Source organism: Crinia signifera, chromosome 8, assembly GCF_055691185.1.
Source record: "Crinia signifera chromosome 8, ASM5569118v1, whole genome shotgun sequence".
Lineage (NCBI taxonomy): Eukaryota > Metazoa > Chordata > Amphibia > Anura > Myobatrachidae > Crinia > Crinia signifera.
Genome location: NC_139224.1, coordinates 45,975,894 through 45,994,524, shown reverse-complemented (window position 1 = coordinate 45,994,524; position 18,631 = coordinate 45,975,894). Strand labels below are relative to the sequence as shown.

At 43.9% G+C, this 18,631-nt stretch overlaps 1 protein-coding gene across 2 annotated transcripts in view; it reads right to left on the bottom strand.

Annotated features, from left to right (window-relative positions):
• The window catches only part of TEF (TEF transcription factor, PAR bZIP family member), a 45,674-nt gene extending 31,303 nt beyond the window's left edge, over positions 1-14,371 (bottom strand). The window contains exon 1 of one of the 2 annotated variants that reach the window (XM_083156288.1): positions 14,216-14,371. In XM_083156288.1, the coding sequence (XP_083012414.1) occupies positions 14,216-14,321 (106 nt within the window). In that variant the 5' untranslated portion in view covers positions 14,322-14,371. The remainder of the gene's footprint in view (positions 1-14,215) is intronic. The other variant, XM_083156287.1, reaches the window with a different exon arrangement.
• Positions 14,372-18,631: the final 4,260 nt, after the last annotated feature.

Genomic DNA, 18,631 nt, shown 5'->3' with positions numbered 1-18,631 from the left:
TTCATTCCACCACCAAATATCACTCCTTCCCTTCTGAGTCCTGCCATGCACCCAACTGGTATTTTTTGGTCACATGTGAGGCATTGCCATACTCGGGAGAAATTGGGGCACAGATTTTGGGGTGCTTTGTCTCCTTCATTCCTTGTGAAAATGAAAAATTTTGAGCCAGATCTGCATTTTTGTGTAAAAAATTACATTTTTTACACAAAAATGCAGATCTGGCTCAAAATTTTTCATTTTCGCAAGGAATGAAGGAGACAAAGCACCCCAAAATCTGTGCCCCAATTTCTCCCGAGTACGGCAATGCCTCACATGTGACCAAAAAATACCATTTGGGTGCATGGCAGGACTCAGAAGGGAAGGAGTGATTTTTGGATTTTGCAGCACAGATTCTGGTTGAATGACCCCTGAAGCAGTGTTCCCTCTAAGCTGTGCGCGTGTGCGCGCGCACACAACTCGCCAAGCCCGCGCACAGACATTACAACTGAGCGCACAAAGGTTAAAATCTTGTTTAGTGTGCCACAAGCTTAATAAGGTTGAAAATCACTGCTATAGCCTATATGTGCTGGTGTGTGAAGTCTGTAAACATTCAAATTGCTTTATTAACTCAACAGAACTCGAAACCTAGGCCTTTATATGTTGTGTGATGCACAAAAATTTAAATTTCCTTCCAAAGTTGCACAGCCAATATCTTTTGCCGCACACAGCCTTCGTAAAATTAGAGGGAACATTGCCCTGAAGCACCCATACAGTGGAACCCCCCCACAAGTGACCCCATTTTGCAAACTACACCCTTCAGGGAATTCATCAGGGGGTATAGTGTACATTTCAAACCCCCAGGGGTTTCACCAATTTTGATACAACTGAGCTGTGAAAATGAAAAATTAAATTTTTTCATTTTCACAGCCCAGTTGTATCAAAATTGGTGAAACCCCTGGGGGTTTGAAATGTACACTATACCCCTAAATGAATTCCCTGAAGGGTGTAGTTTGCAAAATGGGGTGACTTGTGGGGGAGGTTCCTAACTTTTAGCACTTATGGTGCCTAGAAACCTACATGGTGCCTAAAAAAAAATCTCATAAAAAGGAGGCTCCAAAATCAAGTAGGTGCTCCTTCTATTATGAAGCCTGTGGTTTGGTCACCATGCACACTAGGGCCACATATAGGATATTTATGAAAACAAAAGAATTGGGGGAATCAATTTTTAGTCACATTTCTCTAGTAAAATCTACTGTATTCGTTAGAAAAATGTATTAAAATTGAAACTCTGCAAAAAAAAAAAGAAATTTTGAAATTTCACCGACACTTTGTTTTAATTCCTGTGAAACACATAAGGGTTAACAAACTTCCAAAATGCTGTTTTGAATACTGTGAGGGGTGCAGTTTTTGAAATGGTATCATTTATGGGGGTGTCTCACATACAAGTCCCTCAAAGTCACATCAGAACTGAACTGGTCCCTAAAAAAATCAGTGTTTGAAATTTTCTTGAAAATTTGAGAATTTGCTATTCATATTGTAAGCCTCCTAGTGTCCAAAAAAATGAAAAGGATGTTGAAATAATGATTGCAACATAAAGTAGACATATGGTCTTTGTTAGTTATTAACTATTTTGAGTGGTATGTTTATTTGTCTCACAAGCAGAAAATGTGACATTTTGCAAATTGCAAAATTTTCCATTTTTTCACGACATTTTGGTATTTTTCACAAAAAAACACAGACTGTATCAACCCAAATTTACCACTAATTTGAAGTACAATGTGTCACGAGAAAACAATCTCAAAATCACTGGGATAAGTAAAAGCAAAAAAAAGTTATCCCCACTTAAGTGAAACATGTCAGATTTGAAAAAAATGGCTCTGTCAGGAACGCAAAAACTGGCTCTGTCAGGAAGGGGTTAAAGTAATTGTGCCCCTAGCATGATCATGCCACTGATCCGACACTAACTCTACCTTCTACTAGGGGTATAATTGGTGTTTAGTTTGTTAGTTAGTTGTCTTGTTATTCCTGGATTGGATTTGTGGGGCACTTGGCTGGCTCTTTGCTGTGCTGAATTTCAGGGAAGCACAGATTTCCTGATCCACAAATACGTAAAACCAATCTTGTGACTAATCCTATAAATAGAATGCTTCAGACCTTATTTTTCTACAACATTGTTAATGTTACTGTAGAGCCGGATGTGTAAATTGCTCCCCACTCTGTTTAATCTGACTTCATAGCAGACATTTATCTCAGTCTGCGGCATTGTCCCATGACTGCAAGGAATAAAGTAGTCTTTTGTGCATGGCCTACATTCCAAGCCAAAAAGCATAAATCCAGACAGGGCCATGAGAAATTTTTATCAGAACATGTGATAATTTTACACCATGATTGTTATATAAACGTTTGGTGTTTTGTGGCTCATGACTAATATTTAAAACTCAGAATTAGAATACTATATTATACACAGCAATACTTTCCTTAAGATCTGCACACACCTTGTGTTTGTTTACTCCTTAAACCAGGGGTGGTCAAAGCATTGACCAATTGATCATGGCAGAACACTGATTCTTATTGGCTAGCTGCACTAAACTAAAGCTGCTGCTGGTTGAAGCTAATGTGTTTTATCATTGTAGGGGCCAATGTGTAAGATTTTCCCTATGGGGGTCAATGTGTGAGTTTGGCAGGATAGTTCCCACGCCCCTTGCCTCTAATGCTGGCCACACATCAGACCAACTTTCCTCCAACCATCCAACTAGTTGGTTGGATGGAATAAAAACCTGGTACTGGATAGGAGCAAATGTCATTTGTAATTAAGTAATTTGTTTCCCAAATCGGAAAATGGACAACAACTGTCACTCAGACAATGTACTGTAGTTGGACCTATTTGATTTAAACAATTTCCCTGAATGTTTTTGTCCATTCTCCTGAGTTTGTGAGCAAATTGCTTATTGGCATTTGCCCCATACAGTACCAGATTTTCAGTCCAACCAAACAACTAGTTGGATGGTTGGAGGAAAGTTGTTCTGATGTGTCCCATTTTAGGTGCATCACATCCATTTTTTTGGCCTACTTGGAAGATTTTTAAAAAAACCGGTTCCGCTTTTACAGTTGATCACGGAGTCCAAAAGCATGCCTTAGGCATTGAGGGGCAGATTAATACCCCTTTTACACCGCCGAAAAATCCGGGTCAGCGGCGGGTCAGACCCGGATCTTCGGCGGTGTAAATCCCTAACGCCGTGTCCCTTTACACGGGACTTCTACCCAGGTCCTGACCTGGGTAGAACACGGCTAGGACCTGGGTAGAGGGCGGTGTAAATGGGAACGCCGGGTCGGATGACCCGGCTCCCATTTACATGAATGGGGAACGTCCAACCTGCGGACCGCAGCGTCCGCAGGTTGGACGGATTGTCAGTCTGACACTGACAGCCGGCGCTGCTGTCTGCTATACTCTGCAGACAGCAGCGGGGGAGGGAGGTGAACGGATGCCTGTGTGCGGCATCCATTCACCACCTGTCCAATGGCGGGGTGGTGCACGTGGGGACTGGGGGCAGCCTAGCAGCTTACCTTAGTGCTGGGCTGCCCCCAGCAGCGTTCCGGGTATGGCGGCGTCGATCGGCACTTGAAGATGACTTTGCGCTGTCATCTTCAAGCGCCGGGAAGGGGCGGGAGGCGGGTGCGGGCGTTTAAGCCCGTCCGGTGTAAATGCCCCTAAACGCCGGGTCGCACCCGGCTTCAACCAGGGTCCAAAAAGCCGGGTGCGACCCGGCGTTTTGGTCTAAAAGGGGTATTATTAAGCTTGGAGAAGAGATAAACTGGAGATAAAGCGGAGAAAAGGTAAAAGAAGATAAAGCACCAGCCAATCAACTCCCAACTGTCTTTTTCAAACACAGCTGATTGGCCGGTGCTTTATCTCCTTTTACCTTTTCTCCGCTTTATCTCCAGTTTATCTCTTCTCCAAGCTTAATAAATCTGCCCCTAAGTTCTAGATATTTCTGCAGTGCTTCCTATTACATGAATCTTGAGGGACTGGGCAGTTTGATAAGGTCTATAGTATGTGTCTTATGGACATCTCTCCAGGGTCTGCTGATAATGTCTTCTGCACACACATGGTGCCATCTTGCCTTTGTGTTTTGAGCACCTCGGTACTTCACTGCTGTGTAGTCCTTAGAGCCACGGAGGCCCTGTCTCATGTTATATAACACTGCATTTACATGACGGTCCTTTTAGTGTGTGTCCTGCTTTACCACCACTACCTGTTATTTTATTTATTTATTAACAGTTTCTTATATAGCACAGCAAATTCTGTTGCATTCTGTTATTTTTACTGTGAGTATTAGTCTGCACATCTGCAGACTGTAATAAACTTGAAACCCAGGATAAGATGTCATATACTGATTCCACTAGTGTCTACTCTTGTCCTACCTGTCTATTCCAAAAATACCCAACAATCAGAATGGAGGCTTTCCCTCACTTGTGCCATCATTTCCTCATTGCCACAAGGGCACAAAACCGCTGGGTCCAGCCGTCCCACTGCTGATTTTGGTCTTATGACTTAAACTTGTCTGTTGACTTACAAGTTGCAGGAGACTCAACTGTAACTCAACCTGGGGCGCTGGATCAATGGGAAAGTAATGGACTTTAAGGGGGAAATTTACTAAAGGAAATTTGTAAAAAAAATAGGTGTATTTGTATCCCGAAAATACAGCAATTCGTATTCATATTGATAGCACATCAATACGACTACGAATTGCCGTATTTTCGGGATAGTAAATGTCAAAAATAAGTGTATTTCTGGATACAAATACACCTATTTTTTTTTTCAAATTTCCTTTAGTAAATTTCCCCCTAATTCGCTAGTTTGACGTGTAGATTCTTCTTCTAAATGTCAGAATCAATTCAAAATATGTGAGAGAGAGAGAACATGCAGATCCTCCTGTAATACTGCTTTAAACGGTAAACGCCTCAGATCAGGTCATAGATATACAGATAAGTAATCAGAAATAGAATAGGGAAGGTTCTCTTAATTGGCCATTTACAAAGAAATGACACAAATGGGCATATAACATATATAAATGTTATTAATCAGTCAAGATTTCCGGGGTAGTCCCCCTTTGTGGTTACTCACAATTTTCACCAGGTGAGTAGAACGCATCTACTGGGTCTGTTACATCAATTGCTGTAGTCCACGGAAATCTTCACAGATTAATAACATTTATTTATGTTATATGCCCATTTCCATAATTTCTTTATGAGTGGCCAATTGAGAATACCTTCCTTCCCCGTTCAATTTCTGATTACTTATCTATCGCCTGATCTGAGGCGTTTACCATTTAACTCTTTGAGTGCCAAAGTGAGAGATACCCAAAATATACTCTAAAAATGCCAGCGTCGCTCACATTTGTTATATGAATTCAAATAAAATGCATTGTGTAGAAAAAAAAAAAAGATTTTATTTTTTCTACATAAGGTAAACATTACAGGTCATTATGATGAATAAAAATGTTGGTACTTGTGGAGTATCACGGCTCCCATCGTATGGCATCGTATGCCATATGTAGTGGCATACGATGGCATACGATGCGATGCGATGTTTTACCGATTTTTGAGCATTTTTGCTCAAAAATCGTATGCCATCGCATGGCATCGTATGCCATATGTAGTGGCATACGATGTCATACGATGCGATACGATGTTTTACCGATTTTTGAGCAAAAATGGTCAAAAATCGGTAAAACTTCGCATGGCATCGTATGCCATCGATGCGATACAATGTTTTACCGATTTTTGAGCATTTAGCTCAAAAATCTTATGCGATCGCATCGGATGCCATACGATGGCATCCGATGCGATGGCACCTGATTTTGCACTGAAATGCATCAGAATGCATTGAAATGTGTATTAAAGTAGTGAAATGCCCCCAAATGCCATTTTTCATAGTGCACCACCCCCACTATCAACGTCAACCTGAAGCGTGGCGAGCGCAGCGAGCCCGCGAGGGGCGGCGGTACGCGTCCTACGACCTTTTCATACCCCCATTATCCACGTCGGCGTGGAGTTGAGAATAGAATAGTGTGGCGAGCGCAGCGAGCCACCGACCCCGAAGCGTGGCGAGGGGATGCGGATACCTGTAAAGCCCGCGAGGAGACGCGTATAGCTGTGAAGGTATCCGCGTCCCCTCGCGGGGCTCGCCACGCTTCGGGCTCGGTGGCTCGCTGCGCTCGCCACACTATTCTATTCTCAACTCCACGCCGACGTGGATAGTGGGGGTATGAAAAGGTCGTAGGACGCGTACCGCCGCCCCTCGCGGGCTCGCTGCGCTCGCCACGCTTCGGGTTGACGTTGATAGTGGGGGTGGTGCACTATGAAAAATGGCATTTGGGGGCATTTCACTACTTTAATACACATTTCAATGCATTCTGATGCATTTCAGTCCAAAATCGGGTGCCATCGCATCGGATGCCATCGTATGGCATCCGATGCGATCGCATACGATTTTTGAGCTAAAATGCTCAAAAATCGGTAAAACATCGTATCGCATCGTATGACATCGTATGCCACTACATATGGCATACGATGCCATTCGATGTTTTACCGATTGTTGACCATTTTTGCTCAAAAATCGGTAAAACATCGTATCGCATTGTATGACATCGTATGCCACTACATATGGCATACGATGTTATGCGATGGCATACGATTTTTGAGCAAAAATAGTCAAAAATCGGTAAAACATCGCATCGCATCGTATGCCACATGCGATGCGATGCGATTTTTAGCATACGATCTGCATACGATGCAGGTCGTGGGAGCCGTGATACTCCACAAGTACCAAAATGTTTGCTTGTCAATTCTCACAATTATTTTGACAAATTCTCCCTTAGCACTCAAAGGGTTAAAGCAGTATTATTGGCTCCCAACAAAATTAACCCTAGAATGAATGTGCGTGCATGCAGATGTGGTAGGGAATATAGATTGTAAGCCCCACTGGGGCAGGGATTGAATGTTCAGATATTCTCTGTAAAGCCCTGCAGAATATGTGTGCGCTATATAAATAACTGGTAATAAATTAATAAATTACAGGAGGATCTGCATGTTATCTCTGTGGGGGAGATGCACTTACATTCGCACTGATATGTGCTTTTTATCTCCAATTTATCGCTTCCTTTCCGCATTGTTCATATTTTCAACTTCTCTTAATGCTCTAAAGTTTTTTCTTCCGCAAAGACTTTGCGGTATCTGCACACTGGTGCGATGTCCGGAGTCATACTTTTTGTCAACTGCGAAAGCACCCGCTATGTAATTTTCAGAAATGCGCAGGAGATTCTTCCGGACGCCACTGCCTGTTTAAGGAGCATGCCAGTGCCTCATATCCCCATGCTCATCTCCCTTCACTCACCCAGTTCCTCATACCTCCCTGCCCACCTCCATTGACCCACCTATAAATGCCAGTGCACACACACACCTTATAAAGAAAATTAAAATCGCGACCCTCAGGTGGCGATTACTTTTAGTGGGGGACAGTCCGCGGCGCGCCTCTGAGCATACAGCAGACACGGTAAAGCTGTATGCTCCTATAGGAGACAGCACCGTTACTAAAAACAAAGGAATGAGGAAGTACAAGGATCGCACTTCCGCAAAACAAGGAAAGAGCATACCCAAAACTGGTAACGGAGCCGCTACAGATAGGAGAACGCAGTGGTATGCCTTAGTGCATCCTGCCCTCTATCTCTTACATATTTCGAATCGACACGTCAAGCTAGGGAAGTAAAGTCCATTACTTTTACATTGTTCTAGCGCCCTAGATGGATTTACAGTCCGTTTTCCCCCAGTTTCATATGCCCAGCAGTGCGATGCCACACTCCAATCTGTTCACAGACCCAGGGCTGCTCATTTGTGCTGATGGCATCACACACAATCTCTCCCCCCTTTATTGTTTGGTAATACTGTTCCTGGCTGCACTGGGCTCTGGCACGAGGTGACATAACCTTTCCAGCCCTTATTTTATACCTGGAAAGGACTGTTTTCCTGCAAGTAGGTCAATGACATGGAATTGGACCAGTCACAAGCTGAAATAAATGTCCTGGCATGCCAGTGACCTAGATAGGCATGTCTTCATACAGTTCACACCCACTTATTACAAAACTGGCTTCAACATGACAATGTTCATTTAATTCTAAGAAAATTAGAAAATGTTACCATGTGGTTAGAACAAATAGTCTGAATGTTGACAAGTATCGGTCTAACCCCAGACAACCTTCCTTTATGTCTACAAGTAATAAAAATATATTACCTCACACACCAGTTAATAAATACTGTGTGGCATGACATAAGAAAACATCAACAATACAGTTGCTTTAGTACTCTGCCAGACCTGCCACCAACAGGCAGCTGAGGAATCCATGTTGTTGTCTGAACCAGTATACAACCAATCAGTTTATTAGAAGTCGATGACATCAATGAGGCAATAGACTATCCATAAGGTTGTAAAATAGGCCACATATGAAAGGCAATTTCATCTCTTGCCATTCCCAAAGTGATAAATTGTCATAGAACTAGTGTGTCTAAAGCTGGGTACCTATTGTGCCAATCTCTCGGCTCATTGGATTAAACACTCCAATCCCTTGAGCATTTATCCGTTCAGCATGACCCCCTGTGACCATCATACACACTGAGCTAGAAATAGCTCAGGTAATGATGTATGTTCTACTATGGGATCAAGAGATCGGCATCTGACATGTTAAGCTGCACATAAAATGCGACCCCCAATCTAATAGTTGCATGAGGTCGACCCAGTAATTGGTGCGATGTGAAAGGGGTTCCCGGGTCCAGCAAACTGGTAGCAACACGGCAATTTGAACCGGTAAAAAAGTAGGGTTCTTACCGGTTTGTTGCTGTGTTGCTTTGAGGTGTGAATGGGTTAATCGGGTTGAGCAACCCGTTTCCCGTTCACACTATGGAGGAGGCAGTGCCTGGAGCAGCGCCAGCTCTAAGCGCTGCCTCCTCCCCCACCCCCGATGACGCTCTGCCATTCTGCCCCCCAGCCCCGCATGTCATCAATATTGTCGGTTTTGCTGAATTGATCTGAACAGCGCAAAATGCAGGTTCGCACGGGACTGAACTGTTTCAAAGTCTCTACATTTACATTACATTAAAGTAAAATGAAATGAAACAAAAATATATAAAAAATAAAAAGAAATGGACAGACTTTTTTTCTAAAAAAAAGCTGTAAACAAAAGTGGGCCATTTTGCCTTATTTTGATTTCTATTTACTTTTATTTTTACTTATTTTCGGTTCCTTTTTTTTTTTTTTACTGTATTATCTGTTATAGTCTATTTCTCTATTCATTTAACCCTAAAAAAAGGTGCGGTTATATGGAATTCCTTGAAATATTAAGTATCCCCTAAATCTGGGATGGGAAACCTTCGTCCCTCCAGCTATTGTTGAACTACACATCCCAGCATGCCCTACAACAGTTTTAGCATGGCCAAATAGCAAAACTGTAGCAGGGCATGCTGAGATGTGTAGTTCAACAACAGTTGGAGGGCTGAAAGTTCCAATCCCTGCCCTAAATGTAAGAATTTGTGCTGCTTTTCTATCTGTCTACACGGTGAGGTATGATGGCCCAACAGATGGGATTCCGATGGTCAGTATACCGACATCGGAATCCTGAACACCATTACTCAGGCAGAGGAGCGAGCACAAAGTAGCCCCTTGCAGGCTTGCGGGGCTCGCTGCCCTTGCCACAGGCTCTATTCTCCCTCTATTCTCCCTCTATGGGGGTCATAAACCCTCAAGAGGGAGAATAGCCCCTGTCAGTCAGGGTTGCAAAAGCAGCACCCCATGATTAATAAGCATGCTGCTAAACTGTGAAATATGTTGAACCTCTGAAAGCTTAGCTTTCAGGAGCTTCTGCTGATACCTAACCAACTAACGCCATTTTTAGATGGCATTAGTCACTGTACTCTGTGGGTTATATTTCACTGAGATTTTTAAGGTGAGGGATTTAAAGGGTTAGCGATCAATTTACATACTGCATTGACAGCCTCCAGTGTTTTATTCATAAATTATTCAACCTATCATTAGAAGCTATAGTTGGATAGGCTACAGTCTCATGAAAATTCAATCAGTCCAAGAGACAATGGGGGTTATTCTGGTTCACCAACAAAATCAAATTCCTTGTCAAATGGACAAAACCATGTGCACTGCAGATGTAACTTGTGCAGAGGTAATTAGATTTGGGTGGGGTTTTACTTCAAAGTGGGATCTATATTGCAGTGTAAAAATAAAGCAGTCAGTATTTTCCCTGAACAGAAACAAAATAACTCACCCAAATCTAACTCATGTTACATCTGCCCCACCTGCAGTGCACATGGTTTTATCCATTGGAGAAGGAATTTGCCTTTGCGAGTGAACCAGAATAAGGGCCAATGCTTATAGATCCATGTCATATATTTAGCAGCACTTCCAGAGCATATATCATTTAATTCCAGTTGGAATGATATGAAAGAAACACGGACTTAAATACAAAAGGTGTCGGGAACAGGGGTGCATGCCAAATAAATCATGGGAACGTGCTTCCAAAGAGACTATAGTATTTGTCTGAGTAGGTCTTAAATGTGCATGGCTATTACTAAATATGTTCAAACATTGGGCCAAATATATGGGGTGACATTCTATGGGATGAAATAATCTGACTTTGGCGAATTTTATCGCAAAAACGTCCGTTTTCGCACTTTTTCCCTAATTCGCATATTTAATGAGATGCGAAAATCGCCAAAAAGTGCGGTTTTGCGAAATCGCACTTTTTAAAAGTGCGATTTTTAGTTTTCGCCAGAACTCGCATCCAGATGTTTTCACATTGAACAGTATACAATTCGCATATTTAATGAGATGCGAATTTGAAAAATGTGTCTAAAAATCTCAAAAAAAATCAGACCAGGTTCTGATATGCGAATTGGCCAGAACCCTGCACAGATCATAGAGATCTGTGCAGGGTTCTGGCCAATTCGCATATCAGTGTGTTAAAAAATGTGGAAAAGTGTTTTTTTGACAAAAAAATAGCGTGGGGTCCCCCCTCCTGAGCATAACCAGCCCCGGGCTCATTGAGCCGGGGCTGGTTCCAAAAATACGGGGGACAAAAAGCATAGGGGTCCCCCGTATTTCTGAAACCAGCCCCGGACTCTTGGACCGGTCCTGGTTCCAAAAATACGGGGGACAAAAAATCTGGGGGTCCCCCGTATTTTGAAACCAGCACCGGGCTCCAACAGAACAAAAAATCGCACATTTCCTTAAATTCGCACATTTTCATGCCTAAAATGTGCACATTTTCATGCCTAAAATGTGCACATTTTCATGCCTAAAATGTGCACATTTTCATGCCTAAAATTCGCACATTATCGCACCTAATCGCACTTTTTTCTCAGAGATTCGCATGTCATTAAATATGCGAAAAACTGCCAAAAAATGCGATTTTAAAAAGTGCGATTTGGTGCGAATTTTAGACATGCCTAAAAATCGGAACCCATAGAATGTCACCCATTAAGTCTTAACAAGTGATAAAGTAGAGAGTGATAAAGAGTGATACAATACCAGCCAATCAGCTCCTAACTGTACAGACAATGTAATGGGCGGACTGCACGGAGAGTGTAATAGTCAGCATTACTGCCTCACAGCACTGAGGTCATGGGTTTGATTCTCACCATGGCCCTAACTGTGTGTAGTTTGTATATTCTCCCTGTGTTTGTGTGGGTTTCCACTAAGTGCTCCGGTTTCCTCCCACAATCCCAAAATACACTGGTAGGCTAATTGGCTCCCAACAAAATTAACCCTATGAATGTGTGTACATGTGGTAGGGAATATAGATTGCAAGCTCCACTGGGGCAGGGAGTGATAAGAGTGTTCAAATAGTCTCTGCAAAGCGCTGCGGAATATGTGTGCGCTATATAAATAACTGGTAATAATAACTACCATGTTACAGGCTGTGTTGGAGAAATGATAGTTAGGAGCTTTATTATTCTCAATTTTATCACTTGTTAATACTGAATACATCTGGCCCACTATCACCGACAGTATCAAGTGTTACATAGAAAATATAGGCAGCTAAAAACTCTATTCCATCTAGTCTGCCCTTTTTGTTTTCTATAGGTAACCTCAATATTGTTTTATCCTTAAGGCCCCCATACATTAGTCCAACTTGTCCTAAGGACAAGTCGGACCTGATTTCCCCCTGCAGCTCCCCGGGAGGGGGACACACGATTAGGCACTTGATGTGCCAAGTTTTGCATATGATACATTGCATGCAATGTATCATATGCAACTCCCGGGAAGTTGCAAGGTGGAAGGAGCAGGGGGTGGGGGACATCGAGGTGGCGGGCATGGGCCACTGCGAGGCGGCTGGCGTGGGATGCTGCTAGAAGGGCAGAGGCAGCGGGCAGGAGATGCTGTGGGGGACAGTAACACAGAGGCGGCAGTAACGTAGAGTCGGGAGCTGTCAGTACTGAAAAAAAAGCCCATACAATGAATGGGCAGCCTGTCATTGGCTGAGCGCACTCTCAGCCAATTGCTGACTGGCTAAGAGAGTGCTCAGCCAATCACAGGCTGCCCATTCATTGTATGGCAGGGTTGCCGACCCTCCCGGAATTACCGGGAGGATCCCGAAAATCGGGTCCTCCTCCCGGCCCCCCGGAAAGGTGGGCAACCCTCCCGGGTACCGGGGGGACCCCCACGCCACCCCCCGATTGCGGCGTCTTCCCCATACCTTTTGGATTGAAATCGTCAATCCGCGGGTCTCAGAGGAGGGGGTGGAGCTAAAATTGTGTCATTTTAGCCCCGCCCCCTCCACGGAGATCCGTGAATTGGGGGTTTTAACATCCTGTGGGCGGGGCTTAATGATGTAAAGCTCAAGCCCCGCCCCCCGAACTGCAGCTGGAAGTCTCCTCTCCGGACTTCTCCCGGAGAGGAGACAGAAAAAGTCGGCAACCCTGTTGTATGGGCTTTTTTTCCCCAGCGCTGACAGCTCCCGGCTGCCCCTGCACGGCTCTCCGTTACTGCCCCCTCTGTGTCCCTCCCAAAGTCCGCTGCCTCTGCCCAACTAGTAGTATCCCCCGCCACCCTGCTCCCTCCACCTGCCCGGAGCACTGACAGCTCCCTGCTCCGGCTCCCCCTGCCCGATTTCACTGCCCGATCCATTTTAATGTAGTGAAATCAGGACCAAATCACATAGTGCATGGGGGCCTTTAGTACTTTGTAAGGGTATCCTTATGCCTCTCCCTAAAATATTTAAATAATTATATTGTCTTGGAATATAAGATTTATATACACAGTAGAATTGCTGTGTAAAATAATAAACATTCCTTGATACATAATGTATTGCACCTTGACCATCATCCAACTAAATAGCAGGCAGGAAAGGTATAGCAGTCACTGTGGCAGCAATAAATACTTTTTGCAGGGGTCATTAACATGTAGAATATCCTGCGGAGTGGTGTGTACATATATATGCAGACTCAACTAAAGGACTTTGTTCTGATCACTTTGTAGAGTTTTTTTATGGACAAAGCCAAAGGTTCTTTTCAATAGATAAGATCTACGGATTCCAGGTCTATACTTGTTCATTACAGCCCTTACCTGCTTTACAAGTTTACATTGCAACCAAACAATAATAGTCATTTAGCATTTTAAAACAACAGAATAAAACAGCAAAAATAATGAGTTGACAAGAGTGCAATAGAGTGTGAGCTCTGCAGGCGAGTTTTTTTTACTGCTAACATGGGATATTGCTCACGACTAATTATAAGTAGCAAACATCTTCAGCGTGGCTGGCTGGGGGGGGGGGGGGGTAAGACCATCGGATCACCACTGAATGTTTAACATTCAATGCCGGTAAACATCGTCATGCCTCAGTAGAATGGTAAAACTACTAACATTAAAAAAAATCATTGATGGTTGTTAAATATCACAATGCAATGTCCATCCATTATAGTATGAAAATCATATTGAGTACTAAAATTGTAAAATACATAAAAAAGCATATCTATTTCATATAGACAAACATGCACAAAAAAAGAAAAGAAAAAGAAATTGCACAAGAAAAAACACTTTAACCTCTACAGGAAAAAACACATTGGCCCCCACAGAAAAATATATACAAACATAGTGGCCCTTACTAAAACAATAAAAAAGAAGAAAGAGGGGAAAAAAAGTAACTTGTCCATTTAAAATTGAAGTGGCACTTACCTATGTCCTGCTGCGGAAGTGGGTATTCCAGCAAAGATTTCAGCATTTCTGGAATATCTAGAAATCCCCGTATAGTGTCAGTTTTGGACATTGTTGATGATAGCATTCCTGCACTCCACTAGTTGCTTGGGATTGTATGAGACAAGAACTAGAAGGGAGCCTTGGACTATTAACCTCAATTAATCTCCAATAGCTGTGTATGGGCGTGTTTGTGTGTGCCAGGCACAGAGCTTTGAGCCAATAGTAAGACAGATAAATGAATCAGTTACCTAATCAGAAAGAGGAAGTTTTGTTTGCAGAAGGGAGTGAGTGAAAAGGGACAGTGCGTAAACACAGATAACTCTTCTGCTGCATGTACAGCAACTGTATATGGGAAAGAACACTATGTTTTACACACCAAGCAATGTTAGTAGACAGACTCATTATAGTAGGGATGGACATCGGAATCCCACTATCAAATGATGTCTAATGTTTAACATTTGATAGCTGTAAACATTGGAATGCCAATCTAATTAATATAGACACACATGCACAAAAAAAAAATTACACAAGGAAAAAACATTTCTACAGGAAAAAAAAAAAATGGCCCCCCACAGAAAAATAAATACACACATAGTAGGCCTTACTAAAAACTAGAGATGTGCAGACTCGGATTCCAGAGATCCGAGCCCCACGGACGTCATCATTCCGAGCCCGGTTCCGAGCAGCGCTCGGAGATTCCCGCCTGACTCGGGTCCATCCGCGTGGGCATAACGTCATCACCCGGCGCCGGATTTCGCGAGGCTTTAAATAGCGGCTGCTGCGCCCGCCATCTTCACTCCAGTCTAGTAGTGGGTTGGGAGAGGGTGTGTTGGTGCTGTTGCTGGGGCTTAAACTTGAGCTTGAGCTTGAATGCAATATTTTTTATTCACTGGGGCTGTCTCTCAGTGCTGCTGTGTACTCTGTTCTCCCCTCTGCTTAGGGTGGGATCACCCTAGCAAGGAGGACAGTCTAACTGTGTACTTGTAGTACTACTGTCTCCTCTGTGCGGTCTACCTCTGGTGTGCTGTGCTGTAATTATTTTATTCACTGGGGCTGTCTCCCTCAGTGCTGCTGTGTACTCTGTTCTCCTCTCTGCTTAGGGTGGGATCTCCCTAGCAAGGAGGACTGTCTAACTGTGTACTTGTAGTACTACTGTCTCCTCTGTGCTGGGGCCTACCTCTGGTGCTGTGCTGTAATATTATATATTATATTAATAATTAATTATATTATATATAAAGTCCACTGGTGCTGCCTGCACTGAATCTGCCAGTATTATTTACTCAGTCCACTGTTGCCACTGGCAGTGCTACTACCTAAGTGTACATACCTAGTACATACTAGGCTGCTATATATAATTTAATTAAAAAATAATACCTGTGCTTCGTGGGACTGTAAAAAATAATTCCATGCTGCTGGTGCACTGACATGTGCCACTGAGTGCCACTGCCAAGCAGTACCTAATAATAAAATTAATTATTATAAATTCTGCTGGTGCACATATACTAGTATTGCTAACGTATCTACCTGTCTTGTGCCTAGTACTGCCTTATCTACCTGTCTGGTGCCTAGTACTGCCGTATCTACCTGTCTGCTGCTGTATCAACTGCTGCAGTGCCACTCTTACATGAGCCATGTGTTTGTGCTGCACACTTGTGTGGCTTAGCATAGTTATCCAGCTACCTCGGTGCAACCTTTTGCCCTAAAAACAATATTTTAAGGTGTGAGGTGTTCAGAATAGACTGGAAATGAGTGGAAATGAATGTTATTGAGGTTAATATAGCGTAGCAAAAAAAATAAAAAATTCTACGATTTTAGCAGTTTTTATGCTTTTTTAACAAAAAAATCAGAACCCAAAACACAAAAAATCCAAACACAAAACATTTAGGAGGTGTTTTGGCAAAACCCATTAGAACCCAAAACCTCAAGGTAATCAGAACCCAAAACCCGAAAAGTGGCCGGTGCACATCCCTACTAAAAACAATAAAAACAGTGGCCATGATTGCCCCCACAGGGAAAACAATAGTTCTGACCTGGACAATTCAAATGTTCTCAGGTATGGATAAATGTATGTTGTTAAAAACGTGGAACATCTGACCAAAGCCTACCAGCATACTGTATATGGACCTTTGTAAAATTTCCACATTAATTCATTTATTATTATCTTATATAGCACAGTAAATTCTGTTGTGCGTTACAACTGGAAACGACAGCAATAGAACAACACTATTAATAATTGACAGGCATAGAGGTAGGAAGGCCCTGCTCACAACTTTATAGTATTTAGGGAAATGGGCATTAACCACTTCGGTGGTATGCCCGGAAATGTTCCTGCACTGCAGGAGCGGGCTCTTCTGTAAAAAGTTTCCAGGCATGCCACTGATAAGTAGGTGTGTGCCAGTGGTGCCTCCAGTTGTGCACCACTGGCGCACCACCTCTAGGGGCACACACAACCCCTGTATTGGCCCCCCATCGCATACCTCCCCAGCGATTGTACGCCAGGTTGCTGGGGCTCCCATGCCACTACCCCCCCCCCCCCCCCCCCCCCCACTGACGCCAGGCCCCACTCTGGGAAGTTTGGTGCTGCTCAGGACCAGTTGGAAACCCGCAGGTGTTCGTGTGTTCGGGCACCTCAACACCAAAGCCGGCAGGAGCAGCCCCAGGCGAGTAGCGACTGCAGCTTGAGTGGTGAGTATATCTGGAGCAGGACAAACCTGCCCAGGTAGGTTTGTCCTGCCCCAGGGAAACCCACCATTGAAGGTGTTCATAGACAAGGATACAGTATGTGCTATCTATTGATGTGAAAGTGAAGAAAAATAAAGTACAGTATGTGATGATATGTGTACACAGTGTAGAGCGGGTGGAATGGTGTAGGATAGCTTAAGTTTATGAAGGATGGTTCTGGAACTTGATAAGCTTGTCTGAAGAGGTCAGTTTTCAGGGTATGCTTGAAGGTTTGGAGAGTGGAGGAGAGTTTATTGTGCATGTGAGGGCATTCCACAGAATAGATGCAGTCTGAAAAAAGTCCTGAACACACAAATAATGTACCAAGCAGAAGTTGTCCTTTCCCCTATTGCAGGTGTTAGCAGGCTCCTGGGACAGGAGATTAAGTACATTATGCAGCAAAAGCAGTTGCATCACAGAGCTCTATTGGAAGAGCAGTGGTCACACTTGAAACCACACAGATTGCTATTCCAGGCAGTCTCCAGCAGAATGCAGGATGGTAGGCAACTATGGGTACGAACATGAGAGGAGGTTAGAGAGTAGTGTGAGAGTCCGTAGTCACACAACATGAATGTTGGGAGGTATGTATAACCGGATGCGGTCAGCACAACACGGGTCAAGGTAAGGGTGTTTAGTATACCAATGCTGGCATCCCGACTGCCGTATGAAAACCGGCACCAGAACCTGAAAAAAGATCAGAGTGCAGACACCGGAATACTGACAGCCAGCAATCCATTTGGTAAATGTGTGGGCAGCGCTAGCATGTGGCAGGTGAAAGGATAGATAGGTTTTGGCACTATTGGGGGACTTAGAGTTAGGCTACGGGGTTAAGGTGGCAGGGTGTGGGGGTTAGGGCTAGACACTAATGGGGAAGGTTGGGATTAGGCTGCGGCAAAGGGGTTGGGTTAAGATGGCATGGAATGGCGGTTAAGGATAGGCACTAGTGGGGAGGGTTAGGGGTCAGGCTGTGGGGAGGGAGGGTTAGGGGGTAGTGGGGAGGGTTAGGGGTCAGGCTGTAGGGAGGGAGGGTTAGGGGGTAGTGGGGAGGGTTAGGGTCAGGCTGTGGGCAGTAAGGGTTAGGGGGTAGTGGGGAGGGTTAGGGGGTAGTGGGGAGGGTTAGGGGTCAGGCTGTGGGCAGGGAGGGTTAGGGGGTAGTGGGAGAGGGTTAGAGCCCCTAATGGAGCCCCTGACTGAATTCTCCATATCAGGATGCCAGGGTTGGTCTTTTGACTGCCAGCATCTTCACCGCTGGGATATCATATGTATCCATGTACAACTATGGCTACACATAGAATTATGAATATACGCCAGTTTAATCATTTGTTTCGCCTGTTTTGTATATAAGCTCTGTAAGATTCTGAGGTGCCTTATAAAACTTTTGAACATAAGAGCTGACTCTGGCTGACTCGGTAAGCTGAGAGGATGGTAGCTTGCCGAATGCCATAAAGCCCACCCTGCCGCCCTGACAATGACCCCCCCGTAATGTAATTTCCCCTCGCAACCATGTACCGAAGACACATCCCCTTCGCAATTGCCTGCTGCTGGAGAAATCATTCGATGATCGCCGACCATCAAATGATTTCTCCAGGGCTTGCAAATAAAAGTCAGTGGAAGTAGACAGGACGGGCGGCTGACGTCATCTGATGCCAGTGGCCGGCTCCTGGCACAAATCAG